Source organism: Leptodactylus fuscus, chromosome 6 (assembly GCF_031893055.1).
Source record: "Leptodactylus fuscus isolate aLepFus1 chromosome 6, aLepFus1.hap2, whole genome shotgun sequence".
Lineage (NCBI taxonomy): Eukaryota > Metazoa > Chordata > Amphibia > Anura > Leptodactylidae > Leptodactylus > Leptodactylus fuscus.
This window is the reverse complement of record NC_134270.1, coordinates 165,213,485-165,234,862: the sequence shown is the minus strand read 5'-3', so window position 1 is coordinate 165,234,862 and position 21,378 is coordinate 165,213,485. Positions and strand designations below refer to the sequence as shown.

The 21,378-nt window shown below is 42.8% G+C and overlaps 1 protein-coding gene across 1 annotated transcript; it reads right to left on the bottom strand.

Annotated features, from left to right (window-relative positions):
• Positions 1–5,443: 5,443 nt before the first annotated feature.
• LOC142210122 (IgGFc-binding protein-like) lies at positions 5,444–19,774 on the bottom strand. Its single transcript, XM_075279149.1, has 10 exons — positions 18,724–19,774; positions 17,503–17,852; positions 17,041–17,414; positions 14,883–15,073; positions 13,007–13,599; positions 10,735–11,299; positions 10,027–10,601; positions 8,822–9,371; positions 7,014–7,213; positions 5,444–5,625 (listed from the first exon to the last, which is right to left on the bottom strand). Exons 1-10 carry the CDS (start codon positions 19,772–19,774, stop codon positions 5,482–5,484), a joined length of 4,593 nt encoding a protein of 1,530 aa, XP_075135250.1. The 3' UTR covers positions 5,444–5,481.
• Positions 19,775–21,378: the final 1,604 nt, after the last annotated feature.

Here is a 21,378-nt window from a genome sequence, read left to right as displayed (position 1 = left end):
TTACATGGTCACTAACTTTTCCATAAATTTTACATAAATCAATAGTTCAGGTGAACTAAGGCTGCTGCATCTAATATTAAGTTTTATATCCCACCCAAGGACATTATTCGCAGGTCAGTAGTACTTTTCTATAATATCCTATATGATGTTGCCGCAGAGTGAATGTGAGAGACAGTTACGGAGCAGAATCTTCTGTTTTCTCCATGTTTTGTCTATGCGAGTCTAAAATCCACCCACCAGCTTAGGGAAAACTTAGTGATAGAGGCTGCAGATGGGAAAACTGCTAAAAATGCAAGATACAAGTGATATAATTACCATACATAGTGCTATGCACTCTCTTTCTATCATATATACATACATAGCAGCTTATTCTGTAATTTTTGGTCTCAAAGTTTAGGTATAGCTATAAGTGAACTGGTTCATAATGAGACAAGTTTGTTACAAATTCTCCTAAAATCTCATGTTTGGCCGTCTGAGATTTTTGAGGTTCACAATTGACTAATTATTATATATAGTATCAGGGTATATATAGTATCAGGGGTGAACCTACCCCTTTCGCCGCCCGAGGCAAACTACAGAAAGCGCAAAGGGGGCGGGGCTTAACACCGCCCTTGGAGGGGGCGGGGCTTAGCGCCGTTCGCAGGCAGAGAGCAGGCACGGAGAGGACCTGCTCTCTGCCTGAGCGTGAGGGGAGGCTGCTGGAGCAGCGCTGCTCCAGTGGCCTCCCCAATCCACTGCTCGCTGCTAAGCCAGTCCAGGACAGCTTGTCCTGGACTGGCTTAGGTAAGAAAAAATGCCGCCCTCCCTGGGGCCCTGGCATAGCGTCACCTGAAGCGCTCGCTTCAGGTCGCCTCATGGGAGGTGCGGCACTGTATAGTATAATACGGAGAGGTTCTGAGAACTAAGAAAACATCATACTCACCTTACCTCTCTGGACTCTCTCGTAAGGACTGGTGCTTCTTGGTAGGTGTCTACAGTCCTCCTCCGGCCTCCTACATGATGTCAGGTGGGTATGATGATGTCATAATACTTAGAAACAACAGACACCAGAATAGACCCCAGAGTATAGTAATAGCACATTGCGAATATTTGCGAAACAAATCCTTCGAGGTTCGCCAATCTCTAGTTCGATGGTGTAGTCTAAAAAACATCTGTTTCGGCATGGACCGTGGTACCAAAGCCATGGACAAGTGTGACTCTGTTTCCTGTAATGTTTTATGCATGTACAGGCAACTTTTATAAAGGGCTGAACTTTTGATAATTTGTACAAATTTTGCACACCAACTTGCAACGAAAAGTATTAAAATGAGGATTTAATACAATACGAGGCTCCACCTAATAAAATACAAAAATGTTACACCTGGAATATGATTAGTACTGGATGGGGTGCCCTCTACTGGTCCTAGTATTTACTGCAGAAATCTTTGGCTGAACTATTATTTTATTGCGTCTCTTTCCATTGCAAAAGGATTTCCCACCATCTATCAGGCAATATATAGGGTCTAGTCCAGGCAGGTACCCCCATGAAATATTTTTTATCAAAAGACAAAAAAATGGCAAGTTTGCACAATGTGAATGCACTCTGAAAGCTTTACTATTATATTTTTTCCACCAAACTACCTCCACCCAGCACATATTAAAATGTCATCTTTTATCATCACCATGCTCCCCTACTAACCCCTATAAAGTATCATGCTCCTTAGTGGCCCAACACATGGTACATTGTTCCCCAGGGTCCCCCAGATACATAATAACAATGTTCCCACTGGCCCCCAGACACTTCATAATGCTCCTCAGCTTATCTCTCAGCTTTCAAAGACCAGAAAGAGGGACAAAATGTGTAGCATGCTATGCACGCAGTGGCACATTTAGCTCCACCCACTTATATGTTAACTCCGCCCATTTTCATCCATTTTTATTTGTGCCCCCACAGAGTATAATGCTCCTACAGTCACCCTAACATGATATGCAAATTGAGGGGGGAAATTAAACAGTGAGAGTAGTTAGAGAGGGACAATAAATTAATGGCAGCTGGAGCGGGACATTAAGCTGGTGGCAAATAGAGGCAGACATTTTGCCCCCAGTTTAATGTCCTTTTCCAGTTGCCCCCAGTGTAATGTGTCCGTACAGTGACTCCATTGTTTAATGTCTTCCCCTAGCTGTCTCCAGTTTAACGTCCCTTTTGGTCTCCCCAAATTTAATGTCCCCTCCTTCATCTGCCCCCATTTTAGTGCCCCTCTTCATCTGCCACCAGTTTCATGTCCTCCTTGATCTGCCACAAGTTTAATGTCCCCCTTCATCTGCCCTAAGTTTAATGAACCCCCTCTATCTACCCACAGTTTAATGAACCCCCCTCCATTTGCCCCTAGTTTTATCTACCCCTTCATTTGTAACCAGATTAATGTTACCCCCTCATCTGCCCCCAGTTCCATATCCCGCCATCATCTTCCACCAATTTCATATCCCCCTACATCTTCCACCAGCTTCATGTCCCCCTTCATCTGCTCTAGTTTAATGTCCCCCTTTCATCTGCCACCAGTTTAATGTCCCCTGTTCATCTGCCCCTAGTTTCACATTCCCTTTCAATTTGCTCCAAAAGTTTAACATAAAAAAATCACTGATACTAGCCTCTCCTCGCTCCCCTGCAGTCCAAGTGACGGAGTGTGTTGGGAGTAGATGTGATGTGAGTGATGTCATCACATTGCGCCTACAGCTTCAGGACTGGAGTACATGGAGAACACAATGATGAAGCAGGAGCTCCTGCTTCATTCGCTATTGTATTCAACTCACCTGCATCTGGACACAGATGAGTTGAATCCGGAACATATCTTCTGCCAACCGGGAGCATGGGACATGACCTGGAATCTTGGGCTGTCCCACAGAATCCAGGACGGTTGGGAAGTGGTCCCAGGTATCTAATAATTCCCCCCAGTGTTCCACAGGTACCTTAGAATTCTGATCAGTAGTAATAATATTCCCCAGTGGCCAGCTACGCCATATACATAAGAAACAGTAGCTCTTTCCCATCCGAATTTTCCTTCTTCAGGTTAAGCCACTGAACATAAGACTAAACATAATTCACAATCCTCTCTTTATGAGCCCCATAGAAGTCATTGGGGCTATTGTATAAAAACTCTCGTGATCTTTGGAACGTGAAGAAGGGAACATTATGTACAGCTTGTGACAATAGAACATAATATGTATATATAAACATGTCACAGGCTGGCCCCCAGAGCACACATTGGACATGTACAGGGTCGGAAGCCATTGTGTAAGCTTAATGCTATAGCATATGGCACAATACGGTATGAGTCACCGAATGTCTCACTGAATGAATTGTTCCAAGTAATATGGCAAAAAATGTAAAAAATAAATAAATAAAAAATAATTTACAAGCTGACAGAAACTACTTTAAGACACCCTACCCCGGCTACATAAGTGAATAACACTGAACCAATAAGAAGTAATAAAACACAAAACAAATAGTAAAGTGATAGGTCAGATTAATGGCAGCACACGAAGAAATGCCCCAGGCATGTTAAAAGGAAAATCGCACACCCACAATGTACACACAGAAAATCAATACAGAACTTCTGAGGAAGGACCTCACGTGGAATACCATAGTAGAAGAATAATCCACTTCCAAGACTCCAAGTAAGGGATCAAAGTTAGTGTAAGACTACTGGATAAGTGGTCAAATCACAGCCCTAAAGTGCTGCGATCCTTATGTGTCACGTAAAAATATTATATAGGAATAAGAAGATGCAGATGTAGTACTGTGCAGTATAGTGGCGGTAGAGTCTGGAGTTACTTGGCTGCAGTATATAAGCCTAATGCACCGCACAGGAAACACTCAAAAACAGCAAAGTCAACAACTGGTCAAGTGGTCTGTAATACCGCTTTCTTGGCAGCACTCCAGTGAGGAGGAAGTCTCCCTCTCCTCCCACATATATTCTCCCAGAGTTATCTTGGCAGTTTCTGGTACTTGGCGTATAGTCTCTTTGCAGAACATCTTAGCTTTATCCAACAATAGCGACTACGAATAGCCTCGCACAGATTCAGGAACGAGGTCAATAGATGCAGGGACAATAGGGTTAACTCAGAACTCTCAGAATTACTCAGGAAGTTAGTTAGGGATTAGACATGAGCGAGTAGTACTCGATCGAGTAGGTATTTGATCGAAAACTACGGTATTCGAAATACTCGATCGAGTACCACTCGCTGTTCGAATGCAGAACCAGCATTGGTTGGCCGAATGCTATACAGTTGGCCAATCAACGCTGGTTCTTCTCCTACCTTTAGAAGTCTTCTCCGTGCAGTTTCCCCGCAGCGTCTTCCGGGTCTTCATTCACTCTGCCAGGCATCGGGCCTGGGCAGAGCCGACTGCGCATGTTTGCTTGTAGTGCGGGCATGCGCAGTCGACTCTGCCCAGGCCCGATGCCTGGCAGAGTGAATGAAAAGCTGGAAGACGCCGCAGGGACACTGCAAGGAGAAGACTGCTCGGAGGATCCAGCCCGACCCTCACTCGTGGACTTGGTAAGTATAATTTGATTGAACGTTGCCTACCCCTGAAATGAGCATTTTCCCCCCATACAGCAGTGCCGCACCTCCCATGAGGCGACCTGAAGCGAGCGCTTCACTCGGCACTATGCCAGGGCCTCAGGGAGGGCGGCATTTTTTGCTAACCTAAGCTGTCCTGGACTGGCTTATCACCGAGCGGTGGTTTGGGGAGGCCACTGGAGCAGCGCTGCTCCAGCAGCCTCCCCTCACGCTCAGGCAGAGAGCAGGCAGTCTCCGGGCCTACTCTCTGCCGGCGAACTGGGCTAAGCCCCGCCCCTTCACTCGGCCACGCCCCGATCCGCCCAGCCACGCCCCGATCCGCCCGGCCACGCCCCGATCCGCCCGGTCACACCCCCGATCCGCCCCCTCCTTCCGGCGCGGGGGGGGTGGCTTTCTGCAGTTAGCCTCGGGCGGCGAAAGGAGCAGGCTCACCCCTGCCATAGAGTATAATAGGATTCGATATTCGATTCGAGTAGTCGAATATTGAGGGGCTACTCGAAACGAATATCGAACCTCGAACATTTTACTGTTTGCTCATCTCTATTAGGGATGAGTGAACCAGTTGTTTCCTCTCCCCTCCCCTCTCCCCTTGTCACCTCTCCTCCTCTCCCCTCTCCTCACCTCTCTTCTGCCTTCAATGACTTAGGAAGAAAAATTTTTAGGTCCTATTTTTAATTTTTACAGAGATCCTGCAGGGAAACACCTCTAATACACCAGTTATATTTCATTGTTGTAAGAAGGAACTTTTATTAGAACTTGTAAATTTCTTGCCACTACAAACATGTTATGAGAGGGAAGCAAGACACCGTTTCATCATCTCTCAGAAGAGAAAAGAATTCATAAAAAAAGGGTTATATATGTAATTTTATCTGTACTTATTTATGAAAATATATAGTGTTTGTTACACCGGATAAAATACATTCATTTTTCACAAATGTGCGTCCTGTCCACCACCCTCTTGCAAATTGTATCTTCTGGGCATTGGTGTTCTTTGCACACAACACCGCCCACTACTTGACATGTGCAGATCTTCAAGCAATTGTACGTAAGAAAATCTTCATTTAACTGGGAAAACAATAAAAAGTCAAATTATTATAAATTTTAGCCCCATTTTTGCTGCGTTAAACTACATGACAATTACTTACGACTACACAATGACTACGTGTTTTATGATCCACATTGGTCACAACAACCAAGATCATTTTGATGGTTGAACTTAGGTACCATAGAGTACCAATGTACCTCGACATGAAAGTGAATGTATCCATTCCTGATTTGGTGACAATTTTTGGAGCAGATTTAAACCAAAAGTTAAAAATCAACCGTGAAAATTTGCAGAAAATTTCCAAACATTTTCTAGAAATACTAGAAAACCCTTCAATGGCTGCAATACACAACACAACTAGGGTTGAGTGATCGTGTTTGGAAAGGATCGGATTCCGATTGGTGATCGAGAAGATTTCGCGATCGGAATTCTGAACATGTTCTTTTTAGGTGGGATTGAGATCGGTACTATTTCCCACAATGCTTTGGTTAGACTTCACACTGAGTATACGCTCTGCTCATTCTGAGTGGAGTGTATACTCAGTGTGAAGGCTCCGCTGCGGTTCCATAGGAATGAATGGAAGCAGCCCCTTAACCCCCTGCGTGCCGGCTGCCTCCATTCATTCTAATGGGAGACTAAACTAACATCTCTAGTAGCTACTTACCTCCAGAGATGGCTGCTTTGGTCCTGGTGTTCTTCTTCACCTCGCTGCCGCTCTACGCTGCTCTTCTCGCCTCGATGCCGCCGCCTCCCAGGTTAGTGTTTAAAGAGTTAGGAAGGTGGGGCTTGTGGTTTAGGAGAGTGTGGGCGGGTACAGGGCGAGGAGACGTGACGTCTCCCCTCCCAGTACCCGCCCACACTCTCCTAACCCGCCCACACTCTCCTAATCTGGGAGGCAGGGGGCAGCAAGGCAAGAAGAGCAGCGTGGAGCAGCAGCGAAGCAAAGATGAAGGCACCGGAGCAGCCATCTCTGCAGGTAAGTGGACACCAGGGGGGATTAAAAAAAATCCTCTGGCTACTTAGTGATTCACTACACAGTGTGGATTCTAACAATTCTTAGATTCCATGCTGTATAGTGAATAGGATTGCTTTTAAAATCTGATCTCCGATTAACAAAAGAATCCCATTGACTTGCATTGGGATCGGAATTGGGATCGAGATCGGGTTTGAATGAAAAATGATCAGAAATTGGATTTTAAAATTGATTCTGAAAAGTCAAGCTCGGCTCAACTCTAAACACAACCATTGGTTGGTACACATAGACAGTGATGGAGAATATCAAAATCCTATTTTTTTAAAAAAGCTGGTCATCTCGTGCTACAAATCTCTGGGATATATTGATCCAAGGGGAAAGATAACGAAGGACACATCTGTATTTCAGTCTGAGGTTTCGCTAGCTCCTACTTACTGTATAGTATTTTCCTTCGACAACACATCCACATTTGCCAAATGGTACACACTTGTTTATGTCAAGATAATAACCGCCATCACATTGGCATCCTTCTGAATGTGTGCGGGAACAAGTCTTAGGTGCATCAATTCTGCTGCAGGTTGTGCTACAGGCATCTACATAGGCTTCATAGTGACTGTGATCCGGGCAGTCTAAGCCTGAGAACAAAGAATTCCAGAGAGAAACACAGAATTTTTATATTTGACACAATGGGAAGAATTTATTAAGACCATCACATTGTGCACTGGTGACAAATGCAACAAAATGATTAAAACGCCCTGGCTTCTTAAAAATTCTGGATTTTAGTGTTGGATGTCTTCATTTCTACAGTTGACCACATCTGAGAGCAAACCTTGTGCTGATCCACACACCGTTTGCCTGAAGATTTCAGTTATGATTCTCGACAAATTTTTTTGGGCGAGTTACAGTAAATCTGTCAGGCCGAGGTGTTGCTGCCCTGGCCTGCCTTGACCCCCACCCAGCTCTGCCCATAAAGTGCCATATTTTTTTATACAAATGTTCATGAGCCAAAAAACGTACTAATTTTTAACTAGAAAACTGAAAAATTAATTCCCCCCAAAGGACGACTTTTAATGACCAAAAATGACCAAGAATCACATGATCTAAACCAGCTTTAACCCATCTACAGCTGTCATGGAAGGTTTATAGCTTGTAGTCTGGGATATTCTCACTCATTTAAAGGGATCTTATCATTGAGAAAGAATTTTTTGTCCCTATCATGTCGGAATAGCCTTAAGAAAGGCTATTTGTCTCCTACCTTTAGATGTCTTCTCTGCGCCGCCGTTCCGTAGAAATACCAGTTTTCGCTGGTATGCAAATTAGTTCTCTCGCAGCACTGGGAACGGGCCCCAGTGCTCAAACAGCACTGGGGGCATCCCAAATGCTACCACAGAACTCTCCAGTGCTGCCTCCATCTTCTTCAGGAACGTGCTCTTCCTGTGTCTTCTTCTGGCACAGGCGGTGAAACTTGTATGCCTTGGGCAGAGACTACTGCGCATGCCCACGGCCACAAGAAAAATAGCCGCTTACACAGTAAGTAAGCAGCCATTTTCTTGTGGCCTGTGGGCATGCAAAGATGGCTCTGCCCGAGGCCTACAAGTATTACCGCCTGCGCCGGAAGAAGACACAGGAAGAGGATGTTCCTGAAGAAGATGGAGGCGGTGCTGGAGAGTTCTCCAACAGTATTGGGGACGCCCCCAGTGTTGCAAGAAAACTCATTTGCATACTGGCGAAAACCAGTATTTCTACAGAACTGCAGGCAGCATGGAGAAGACAACGAAACGTAGAAGATGAATAGCCTTTCTTGAGGCTATTCCGATGTGTTAGGAACAAAAAACTCATTCTCAATGATAGGATCCCTTTAAAGTGGGTGAAAGATCCAGTCATGTCGTCATTATCAGTAATTCATCCAAAAAGAATTCCAAAAGTTTCCGATTCGCACAAATCAAAAACTTTTGGAAAATTTGGAACAAATTTTGATTCATGACAAACCAATTTCCTCATCTCTACTTATTTGACGTTGGGCTGATATTTTGTTAGGGCATGGAGAGCAACACGTAGGCTTGGCAATAAGTTAGGGAGAGGGGTAGAGCATGTTCCTAGATGTTAGGTACCAATTTTTTTCTTGGCTAGGGTATATATTGTATATATAGTTACTAGTGCTGCTACTACTCTGGTAAATGAAAAGCTTAGCATCATTTTTCAATAAGTCATGACTTTCTCTATATATAGGCCTTCAAACTCACGACATAAGTGTTCACTCCTCCATTCGATTTTGGCAATACCGGAATTTTGGCACATTGTCATATAATTCTGTAGACTGTTGCACAGCACCTTTAAGTCTCCTTTGGCTCGGCACAGGTCTGAAACACATTTATCAAAGTATCCAGTTGGGTCCACATGGTTGTGACAAGCACTGAAAGGGCCTTCTTCAGTAGTCAACAAGCCACAGAAATTCGTTCCTTCATACAAGTCTCTTTCATCACATTTCGGAATAACATCGCCCACATTCGCGCAGGTCATTTCTGTCCAAGCCTCACTGATTGAAGTTTCATCAATGCCCAGAGCTACATTAGGATGTGGGTTATCATCTGTATTGTCACCATTGTAATTTCCACATAATCCACACACTTGCCCATAGAAGCTACTGGGAACCTTTACAATAGTCTGAGTGGCCAGGTCATAAATGACTTCTAGTCCAAACTTGGTGGTCAACAAGAGGTTTACACCGTGCTGCCAAATCCAGATCCCACTCTCTTGCAGATTCAGTGGAAGGTTGAAGGAAACATTATTCACCTACAAGGTATATGTTTAAGAAATAGAAAATTTACATCTTGGTTCTATGATACTTGACAGCCTAAATCCTCAACAAAAACTACAGTTACCCATCTAACAAAATGCCTAACTCTATACACATTGCCATTGTTTTTGTGGGGTTCCTTGGGTCTACCAGAAGAGTTGATTATGAGGACCTCTCGATCTACTGGTTATAGAACATGCCTCCATCCATTTTCTATTGTATCACAATCTTGGTCATGGTTTTTGTACTGTACACTGAGGAAATTTCATCAAAAATATCTAATAGGTTATTGGTTATAGATCCTAGTGAGAAATGAATGGCTTCAAAATGGGGTAGTCATCTGCTGAAATTTTTGGGCCTGTAGTTTCATGAAATCCACTGTATTCTTTTGGGTCAATCACATCCTGCATTGTTACTCTACCTATCTGTATTAAATCCCAGAGCTGAACATTTTTGCACTCCGACACAATATTCTTCATCTACATCTCATGTCAACCTATTCTTCTTGTGATATGACTATAGACAACAGCTCTTCTCCAGAAGGAAGAAAACTATCTCTACGTTGCATCCTATAGCTTGAATTATGATTGGAGTTACCACCCAAAACAGAGGCACCCATCTCAAGACAACACTATATTCTTCTTAGTTTACCTGAATTGTCCCATTGTTGCCTTCCGTCATGACTATCTGAATGCCATTTAGGAAAACAAAAACTTTCTTTAGAATATCTGTTGAGAAAACAACTGAGAAGTTGTCTGGCAGACTTCCATTCTGTAAACAGAGTTTCGTGAGAACATAGGAGCAGTTTCCGTGAAATTGATACTTGCCACCATCAAAGGTATAATAGTCAGAGCCTCCGAACACTGAACACAAGGCTACTTCCATCGAATGACACTTTTTGGTTCCATCTCTTATCTCACAGACCTCATGAGGACCACAGGCAGATGGAAAACACATAACCAAACCGCCATATTGGCATAGACATTTCTTATCACAGTTTGGTGTGGGGTAGAATATTTCATTGTCTTCGTAATATATCCCATCATAGAGACAACCACAATCAGATGCATGGACACAATGGTCACCTTCAAGAAAGTAGCCATCTCCACAAACACAGTTTTCTCTGCAGTAGTCAATACTTATGGATGGATTATTGAAGTGACTGCAGGTCTTCTGGGGTTCGTAGGAGCACAGTGTGTAGATGCTGTTTTCTGGGCACCAGGCCACTGAAATAGGAGTAATAGATATGGCGTTAACAATACAATTTGCCATGTTCTGCTCAACACATTTAATAAGAAACACATAATTCATAGTAAAAGAGAACAGTTTACATTTGATAAATATGGTCCAGTAACTTACGACAGAAGTTATTTCTCCGCCATTCATAGACAATTGCATTAGCTTCATGGCAAGCGGCAGCATATGCTTCAATGACCTTACAGAAGACATCCTGCCGGCCAAAATGATAACAGTAGTCATGGATGCACATCTGAAAGAAGGGCTCAGGATTCACTAGACTATGGCAGTTTCGGAAAGGTCCATTTCTTTTCAGAATAGTCCCACAATCCTTCAGGAGTATCCTTTGGATTTTGTCCGTGAGTTGCAATAGTGCACATGGTGCAGGAACCAGTTCTCTGCACCCTTGAACGTTGTCCATTGTCCTCCAGCTGTTTCCAAATTCCTTGATGTCATTGGTGACTTCTCCATTTTTCAACATTAGCTCGTCTTGCATGTTGCTATTGAAATTTCCACAAAGACCACAAACAGCGCCAGCGTAAGAGTTTGGAAGGGTAACTGTAACTCGACTGTCCCAATCAAATGTCACTTCCATGCCAAATTCTGTCAAGATGACCCCATGGCTCCATTTGGAAAATACCCAAATCTTCTTCAAGTTAATGGGGAGGCTATGTAATACACCATTTACCTTAAGAATAAAAAATGTATGCTTAGAATTTTTGGAGAAAAATCCAATGTGGTTCCTGTTGTTACTCTTATAAAAATAGCCTTTGGAATGTAATAGGAACTAAAGACGGTCACTGAGGTGTCAATGTTGGCAGTTTAGATGGAGGATGAAGAAAGAAGCTATCATGGAGACTAGAAATGAGAGGGGGAGCCAAGCTAGGTTTCAGGAATGTGAGGGATCCATGTTGGGTACCAAGAAATATAGGTGAAGCTATGGTGTGGGAGAAGAGTGAGAGATGGAGCCAAGTTAGGTACCATGCTGTGGACCATTCTGTAGACCATGAAACGTATCAAAACCTACAACAAAAAAAATCTGTGTTTCCGCAACATGGGGCCTAAGCCTTGAAGAGAATTTCTACCTATTGATCTTTCCATTGTCTGGATCAAGATGGGCCAGACATTGATCCAGACTATGGAAAGATCAATAGGTAGAAATTCTCTTCAAGGCTTAGGCCCCATGTTATGGAAACACAGATTTTTTTTGTTGTAGGTTTTGATATGTTTTTTTAAATAAAGACCCTAAGTATTTCTCATGACTTTTGTAGCCATTCCTGGGTTTGGCTCAAAAAAATTTCAATAGGTAGAAATTCTCTTCAAGGCTTAGGCCCCATGTTACGGAAACACAGATTTTTTTTGTTGTAGGTTTTGATATGTTTTTTTAAATAAAGACCCTAAGTATTTCTCATGACTTTTGTAGCCATTCCTGGGTTTGGCTCAAAAAAATGCAGGAAAATTTTCACAAAAAAACAAGCGTTTCTGCAACGTGGGGTCTCAACTTTAAGATGTTGTCTGGAAAGTCCTCCGTTGCAAGACAGACTTTTTGTATCCCCTTTAGGATACAAAAGATCAGATCCAGATCGGCAATCGAGCAAATTTCACGATCGCGATCGGGATTGGCTGGAAAATGATCAGAAATCGGATTTTAAAATCGATCCTGAAATCTCAAGATCGGCTCAACCCCAATTCTCCTTCTACCGTGACCCAGATGAAGATTCCTTAAATTACTTATAGCTTATACTGTATTAAATAAAATAAAAAAAATTAGCTTCCTAAACTAGACAACCCCTTCCAGAAGAATTGCGAGATGTTTGCATCATAATTTTTGGTTTTAGTTTTTACTCCGGCCCTTGGGCCATATAGAGGATTATTATTTTAAAAAATTGCCAAAATTAAACACTTTGACCAATAGTTTCAAAAACAAACCTCTTAAGATGAATAAAGTAGATAAATGCTGACTAGAAATGATGGAATCTTCTAATTCTACCTTCAAGATTGGGGTTGAGCCGATCTTGAGATTTCAGGATCCATTTTAAAATCCAATTTCCGATAATTTTCCAGTTCGTGAAATTTGCTTGATCGCCGATCGGGATCCGAATTTCCTGATCCCGATCGTTCAAGCCTAGTCAATGCTCCTCTATGGGAGAAGTCACTTTTAGGGTTGAGACGATCTTGAGATTTCAAAATCCGATTTCCGATAATTTTCCAGCCGATCCCAATCATGATCGTGAAATTTGCTCGATCGACGATCAGGATCCGATCTTTTCCAATCTTGATCGCTCAACCCTATTCACAATACATTTTTGGTAAGGCCACTACTAAAAGTATCTCGTCCTCAATTCTATAACTGATATACATTCACAAAAAGTTTCCATGAGGTCAAATCCCTTACCAAAGCTTTTCCAGGGTCCTTTCTGTTGAGCAGGATCTCAACACCATAGACTCCCACTAATACAGACCTGGCAAAGGAGATATCACGGACACTTCTTTTCTTGTTGGAAATCTCAATATAAAATTCTGTCAGTCCATGACTCGTATTACACAGTTGTGAGAGCAGGTAAGTACATGAGCTATGGAAGGTATACCACATGTTATCAAATGTAACGTAGTGCAAGTCTCCAAAAACAGTACATTGGCTGTATGTGAGTGGATAGCAATCTTTAATGCCATGTTTTACCGCGCACTCCTCTCCTTGTTGGCACACAACGTTCCAGCACTTGACCTTGTTTGACTCTGGATCACAAGCGCATTTCTGTTTACAGCCATTATCCCCCCAAAATTCTTCTCCGATGGGGTAGTAGCGTCCATTACAAAAGTGGCCACACTCTGCTTTTGGAATGCACTTTCCTTCTTGCAATACAAACCCAAGATTACATTCACAGGTTTCCATGCATGGAAGCTCACAGAAAGATGGTTCTCCCGCACAGGTCTCGGGACAGGGATTCCCACAGGGACTATAGTTACTGTTTTCTGGACATTCAATTTCTGCAAATCAAAGTGAAATAAGTTTAATTATGTTGTGGATGGCCGATTGAAGTCGTAGAGTATAGTCATGCCGCCACCTTGCCCTACTGGGCAACTACAGGATGGGCCATAAGTATGGATACACCCAGATAAAATGGAAGTGGTTGCTGGTATCACTTTACCGTTTGTGGCATATTAGTACATGGCGGGGGGGCAACATTTGAGGCTGGGTGACGCCCATGGCAGCCATCTGCAAAGCCGCCATTTTGGATTCAATTTTAATTTACAATACCCAAGTTTAGTCTTGTGTTTTAACCCAATCAATAAATCTGGGATTCATCTTGGATGAACCAAAAGAGCCATCATGACATACATTGTGGTAAATTATTATATCATGGGGTGTCTTCAGATCCCCGAATATAATAAATTGAGGCCCAGGGGAGGTGACAAAAAGAAAAAAACATTTATACTCACCTTCTGCTTCTTCTTTCGGGCCTTCATGTGGCGTCTGGTGCTCTGTCTCTGCCTTCCTGTGGCATCCATTGTTCTTCTGTGATGTCATGCACCCAGGGTCAGCACTGAGGCCTGTGATTTGGCCTCAATGATGAGATGGGCAGGCCAAACATGAACAAATTTGGATACCCAAACATCTTTGCCCATTTGTTATGATTCTGATAGACATGGCTGGAATCCAGTAGCCAGATGGAATAAGCCAGGTGCAGTCATGAACAGCAAAGTTGTAGTCCGGGGCACAGCTTGAGGTATAAATCGCAAGGAGATAGGTAAGAGAAGAGTAGAACAGTCTGAGAAAGACTGTTCTGAGGAGCAGGAGACTGGAACAAGTCACAATATTAGAGCAAAGGCTGAACCACCTCATGGGTATAAATAGGTCCAAACAGGAAACAAGATGGCTTCACATTGGCACAGATCGGTCATCTTTGATAAAGGCAATTCCAAGATAAAAACAGAAGCCTCCAGTGGTGAGGGGTGGAAGTGCAACACAATAGTTCAGAATGAGAGAAACAGCGGCCACTGGTGGTAGTATAACATACTACACCAGGATTCTGACACCATCACTACTAGACACTAATAGTAATAAAAAATTACTTATATAGCTTCAACTTATTCCTCTGCACATTACAAATTGTAGGGTTCATAGCACAGCATCTAAATATTCTCAGAATCAAGGAACCAAGTAAGATTATGTGGATTGGAAAACAACCCTCAAAAACAGTGAATTTATTTTTGATTTTGTCTAGAAATTTAAGACAAAATCAAGTTTACAAACTATAGACAGTTCTTACCACATCCGACTTTTGTTCTCCATTCCTCCACATAAGTTCCTTGGACATAACATGCCACTAGATAAACTGACACGGCATCACAGAGACTCTTCTTGTAGCCATTATTTCTCACCATATCACTGACACAATTCTTCATGAACATGTCTGGAGGAACAATCTTGTGACACCCACGGAAGGGCCCACTTACCTGGCTGATAAGAAAAAATGTAATTAATATCATTGGTATAACATATAATTAGAGATGAGCAGTGGCGTAACTACCGCCATAGCAGCAGAGGCAGCTGCCACAGGGCCCAGGACATTAGGGGGCCCCGCGACAGCTACCCCTGCTACCCCCGCTCTTATCACAGACAAACTGTTGTAACTGCAATAAGATCGGGGGAAAGCTTGTAGAACCTGTAGATGAAGGACCTTGTGTGACGTCAGCTGTCACATGACTAGGTGGGCGTGTCTTTATAGCCCGTGCAGCCCTGCAAGAGATGAAGAGAAGGAGAGATGTCGTGCTGAAGGTACTGAAGAGGAGGGGGGAAGGGAGATGCAGGATGGAGAGAGAGAGTGTGTGTATATATATATATATATATATATATATATATATATATATATATATATGTGTGTGTGTGTGTGAGTGTGTATGTATGTGTGGTCTGGAGGAGGGGGAGGACAGTGTCCTGATATCTGTGTATTAGGAGGAGGGGGAGGTCATTGTCTGTAGATGGATCAGTACTCTACACATTGTTTGTATTCAGACTTGCCTGCAATTGCTGTTACTAATGACTGTCTAATAGTAGTCAGGGGGCGCTCTGTGTATTGTATTGTACTGAAGTCGAGGGGGATGTGAGATGCAGGATAGAGAGTGTGTGTTTCTGTGTGTGTGTGTGTGTATGTATGTGTGGTGTGGAGCAATTGAGGAACAACAGTAACCTAGGGGTAGAGATGGAGGGGAGGACATGAAAATGGGGGTAGATGGAGGGAGGACATGAAATGTCATGTGACATCCGTGCATTATTAAAGATGGCCAACACCACCAAAGACTGAAGCGGAGCCGGAGACAGGTAAGTAACTTTTTTTTTTTAAGTTTGTATCTCCCCTCGGTCTCCAATTATTATACTCTGGGGTCTGAAAATACCCCAGAGTATAATAATTGTTCATGGGTGTTCATTTTGGGGCATAATCCTGTGTGCAGGGGCCACAATGGGGTATAATACTGTGTGCAGGGCCCACTGAGGGACATAATAGAGCGCGCAGGAATGCAGCGTGGGGGGTGGTCGGTCGGTCAAGGTCTTCAGTGTTGGTCAGGATGGGGGGGCCATGTCAAAAGTTCGCCACGGGGCCCCGCCATTCCTAGTTACGCCACTGGAGATGAGTGATTTGGTTCAAAATGACCTGGGCTCAGACAACATAGTATAATAAGTGAAGGCCCAGGTACATAAAAATAATATATTCCGATACTCACCTGCCCACACCTATCCTGGGCTTCTTCTCGGCTGCTGACTTCCAGGAGACCAGAAGAAGACCGAAGATGCCCTCAAAGGCACCCTAGATGTCAGAAGGGAACCCAAGAGAGGTAAGGGAAGGTAAGTATCAGTGTTTATTATTTTTCCACACCCTGGCCCTTTGCTTATTATACTCAGGGGTTTGAAGAGACCCCACAGAATAATAATAGCACTTAAAGCGTCTGGAAGTAAATTTGTAGATGAACCTTATGAAAATTTGCAATGAATTTTGCAAGGTTTGCCCATCTCTGTATATAATAGATTAGTCATATGTGGGTTTATAAAAATATAGGCATACTTTAACAAAGACAACCCATGTCCAAATGCTCTTTCAGGGAATATGGACTTTATGAGGGTCCTCTGCTGAAGACTCCACTCTATGTGCCAGAACTTCCTATTCTGCTATATCAGTGTATTGCATGGAGAACCATTGATATGAATGGCCAGTGATGTAATGGTTCTTCTCACTGCCAAGCCTATCACCTGGTCACCATACCGATTTATTTTTGAAAATGGTTTGTCAATTCACTTTAAAAATATTGAACCTCAAAATACAGCCCAAGATTTGCTTATTTTCAAAGATTTTAACAGGAAGGACCATTCCACAGGTTGACCATGTACTATCAGAGGCCATCATGAAAGTCAAGCTAAATGAAGTCTCTTACCTTATTATCCCACATGCATTGGGATATGTATATTGTAGTCCATTTTCAGGTTTTATGGAGATGCATGGTCCTTTACAGTCATCCCAACAGGTTGGATATTCATCCTTCACTTTCCAGGTCTTCCCACGTTTCACCACATCAGAATTCTGGAGACCAATGGCCTCCAAGTCATCATCTTTAATGCCATTATAGTTTCCACATAAACCACAGACGTTCTCATAAAAGCTGCTTGGGATTTTTATAAAAAGGAAGACATTCCAATCGTATCGAATCCGAATGAAGCTAGTCTCCAACAAGGCGTGGAAACCGGATGTCGTAATGTGTATCCTCCCATCATCTAAAATTATGGGCAGTGACCACTTCACATTGTTCACCTGAGGAATCAAAAAATCTTGTGTTATTATCGACATCTTTGACCTACGACTGGCCAAAATCTGAGGTCAAATTTATGGATTCACTTACCCTGACAAAGCCAACTTCAGATTGTACCATAGTGATATTGAATCCATAAATACGCATGGACACCATTGCAATGTAAGAACTTTGGTGAGATCCATGGTTAAAATTTTTGGCCTCAATAGTAAATTCTGGTAATGTAAAATCACCTCCGGGTCTGAGATCCATGCATGTTGTGGCAACAATGTAAGTACAGGTTCCTTGAAAATCGTAGGTGAAGCCATCAAATGTTTGGTAATGAGGGTCTCCCCAAATTTGACAGATGGCCTCACCATTGGGTAAACATGTTGGTTTCTCCTGGACCATGTGACAGGATTCTTTTTTCCTACATTGCTTTTTCATACAGGAGTCCAAAGCTGTATTAAAAAATTGGAATTCTCATAAGAAAACAAAAATCATACTTTCTTAAGACCGTAGACAGGATGAGTGTGTTACAATGATAAACTTCAAGGGTGACCGAGAAGGCAGGGATTGTTTATACTGTCCTGGCTTCCCCATAGCTATATATACAGAGCTCAATTATGGCCTTATGGGAACACAACTAGAGATGAGCGAACACTAAAATGTCCGAGGTTCGAAATCCGATTCGAACAGCCGCACACTGTTCGACTTATAGTCTATGGGGGGAAATGCTTGTTTCAGGGGTATGCAAAATTTGATAAAATTATACTTCCCAAGTCCACGAGTGACGGTTGGGCTGGATTCTCCTTGAAGTCTTCTCCCGGCGCAGCGCCCCCGCAGCGTCTTCTGGCTGGAATTCACTCTGCCTAGGCAGAGCCAACTGCGCATGTGCGGTCGGCTCTGCCCGGCCCGACGCCTGAGCAGAGCCGACCGCGCATGCGAGGGCATGCCCGCGCATGTCCGCGCTTGCGCAGTCGGCTCTGCCTAGGCCGGATGCCTAGGCAGAGTGAATTCCAGCCGGAAGACGCCGCGGGGACGCTGCACGGAGAAGACTTCTAAAGGTAAGAGAAAAACCAGCATTGATTGGCAGAATGTATAGCATTCTGCCAATCAACGCTGGTTCTGCATCGAACCTTAAACTTCGAACAGCTAGTAGTGTTCGATCGAGTACGAGTATTTCGAATACCGTAGTATTCGATCGAACACCTACTCGATCGAGTACTACTCGCTCATCTCTAAACACAACGTGAAAAAAAAGTGAAAAATTAAAATTAATGTAAAATAGTACAAAATAAGACGTGACCTTAGATTAATATGGTTACTTACTCTTCAAGCAAACACCAGGCAATCCATAACTGTCTTCCGGTGAGATGCCAACGCTTAACACCGAGAACATAAATGATGGATGACTTATAATATGAGATTTGAATTGGCGTCCATATCGGTACTGACCCCAAGAATATTCTGTGCCGGGAATGGTCCTCCATTTTATACTCTGCAGGCTTAGCCTATTGAATTTAATGGCAGCAATGCTCGACGTCTTGGCCGTTATCAACACAGCATTAATGAATCCTTTAAGACCATGAACTTGATATCTAGAACAATATTTGGAAACATCCGGAATACAGATAAAAAAGGGGTTGAAAGGAATTTTCTCGGCAATTCCACCCGTACAATAAAACATAACTAGGATAGAAACATTGGCAGAAAGTGTCAATGGTGACTTATAGCGGAGGGGAAATTTGGAAATTTGCCCTTTATGGATTTCAACACTTCCATTTGTAATGTTTGAGATATATTCGACTTTAGTGTCTTGGGAAGCCATCACATATACTACATCGGCACCATACTGTAAAGGAAATGGGCCTATATTATAATTTTTCCCCCAGCCAGACACTGGAAAAAGCTGTTCATAGACATGGCCACAATGGTTGTTTTTCCAGGAGCAGACATATCCACTAAGGACAGCCACAATGTTGTTGGACAATATTCTGGTCCCTGATAGTCCTTGAGAACTTTGGAACTGGAAGATTTCATAAGGATCAAGGTCTATGGTGAATGGATTGGTGGACGTGTAGTTTACGCCATTCATTGTAGCCCAATCATTTGGGTAGATTCGGATTTTGGATGGCAAGTCGTAATTTATCACGGCAAACTCTTTTACGTTTCGAACATTTTCCTCATTTGGAGTTATGACGTAGTATTGGTTGTCCAGTTGGTCGACTGGAAGCACCAAGATACGAGCAGTAGAGTTAGTCTTTGAACTCAGAGCCAATACCGAGATGTCACGGTTAGAGGTTACCAAGATGGAGGAATTGAAAGTACCAATGCCGATCATTTCAACATTATTTGGCAGAGTTATGGTATGGGAATCCATGTTATTGAGAGACATTGTCAAACTCATTCTTCTGTCATTCAGAAACACTGTAACTGATGTAAGGTCACTGAATGCTGTTATGATCAGCTGGTGTTGGCCACCAGTCCGGGTAGAGTTTGAGTTTTGAAGGAAAGCTGTTATGAAATCTTGGCCAATATGGAGGGAGACGCTCAATCCTACAAAACAGGCTGAAAATATGCAGTTACTTATATGCTATGTATATGATTCAGTATATAACAATTACTAGATCAAGTATGCAAATCTATTCTCCAGGATGTAATTAGGAGAACAGTGCACTCTGTACGCCGCCCTCTAGAGGGCGCCCTCTAGTGGGTAAGTCTCCGTACTGCCTATGTAGGCACACAGTCTCCCTAATATGTACGATTATCCCCTGACCCTGGTCTATAGTCTCTCACTCTGCCAAATCAGTATCCCTGCGCTATGCTGAGGAGGCCCAATAGACCGAAACAGCGCTGTCCATAACTGGGAATCTGTTCCTTGTGGAATAGAAATACTAATTTGGCAATTAAATCCACATCATGATAATAGACTTTTTAACTGAGTCATGCATGATGATAAGGATGCTGCCCTCTAGAGGGTGGCATAGAGAGTGCACTGTTCTCCTAATTACATCCTGGAGAATAGATTTGCATATTTTTTTTACCCAGAATCCGTACTGTCTATGAACGCACACACTCTCCCTGATGTGTACGATTATCCCTGACCCTAGATCAACTATCACATTGGTGGCCCGATGCCTTCCATACGGTGTGTGTGGAAATAGAGAACAATTAAGAAAATCTCAGAGTAAACTTGGAAATATTTGCTAATGGAGTTCAAAATATGTACACTGCCCACTCCAATACATTCCTCTAGGGTTTCTCGATCATTCTTATTCTCAATATCTCCACTCGGGAGGGCTCGGGCATGTACATATCATAACATTTATGTGATTGAATGGGTTCCATTCATTTCCATCGTCTTTCTCATAGTTACAATATTCCAAATAGAGACTTTTACAAATTTTTCAGAATTTGAGATTCTCTGTAGAAGTCTCCTCACCAATGTAACTCCCAAGTACTGTCCTTCTTGTCTATTCCACTTTCAAATCTAAAGAAGGGAGTTCCTTCGACAGAACCCTATTTAAGGAAATTCGAAGTAAGAGCAGAGTCCCAAATGAAAAAATAGTATGTCCACTAACATAGCTATACAACACTAGAGCTCAGCATTCAACTATACCACAAGGTATTTACAAGAGTCACATAACCAAAAACTTATCGGAGATGGTCCTTCAATCCAACACACCTCCATAATATCTATCAAATCTGCTCTCCTATGTACTGGCATCATTTTGGTAACAGAGGAACACTGTTCCATATTCTGTGGCTCTGACATGAAGAGATTCTTGGAAACTACTTTGTGGAAAGAACTCATTTACCGAACCTCCTCAACAAGCTCTACTGCACAGAGATGTGAATGCATGCCCCAAAACCAACGAACCACGATTGATCGTTTGTTGATGTCAAGAAAGCTTATCATTTCTAGACAACTGAACCAACCACGTGTCCATAGCCGTAATGAACTCTTCTTGTGGTATTGAAAAA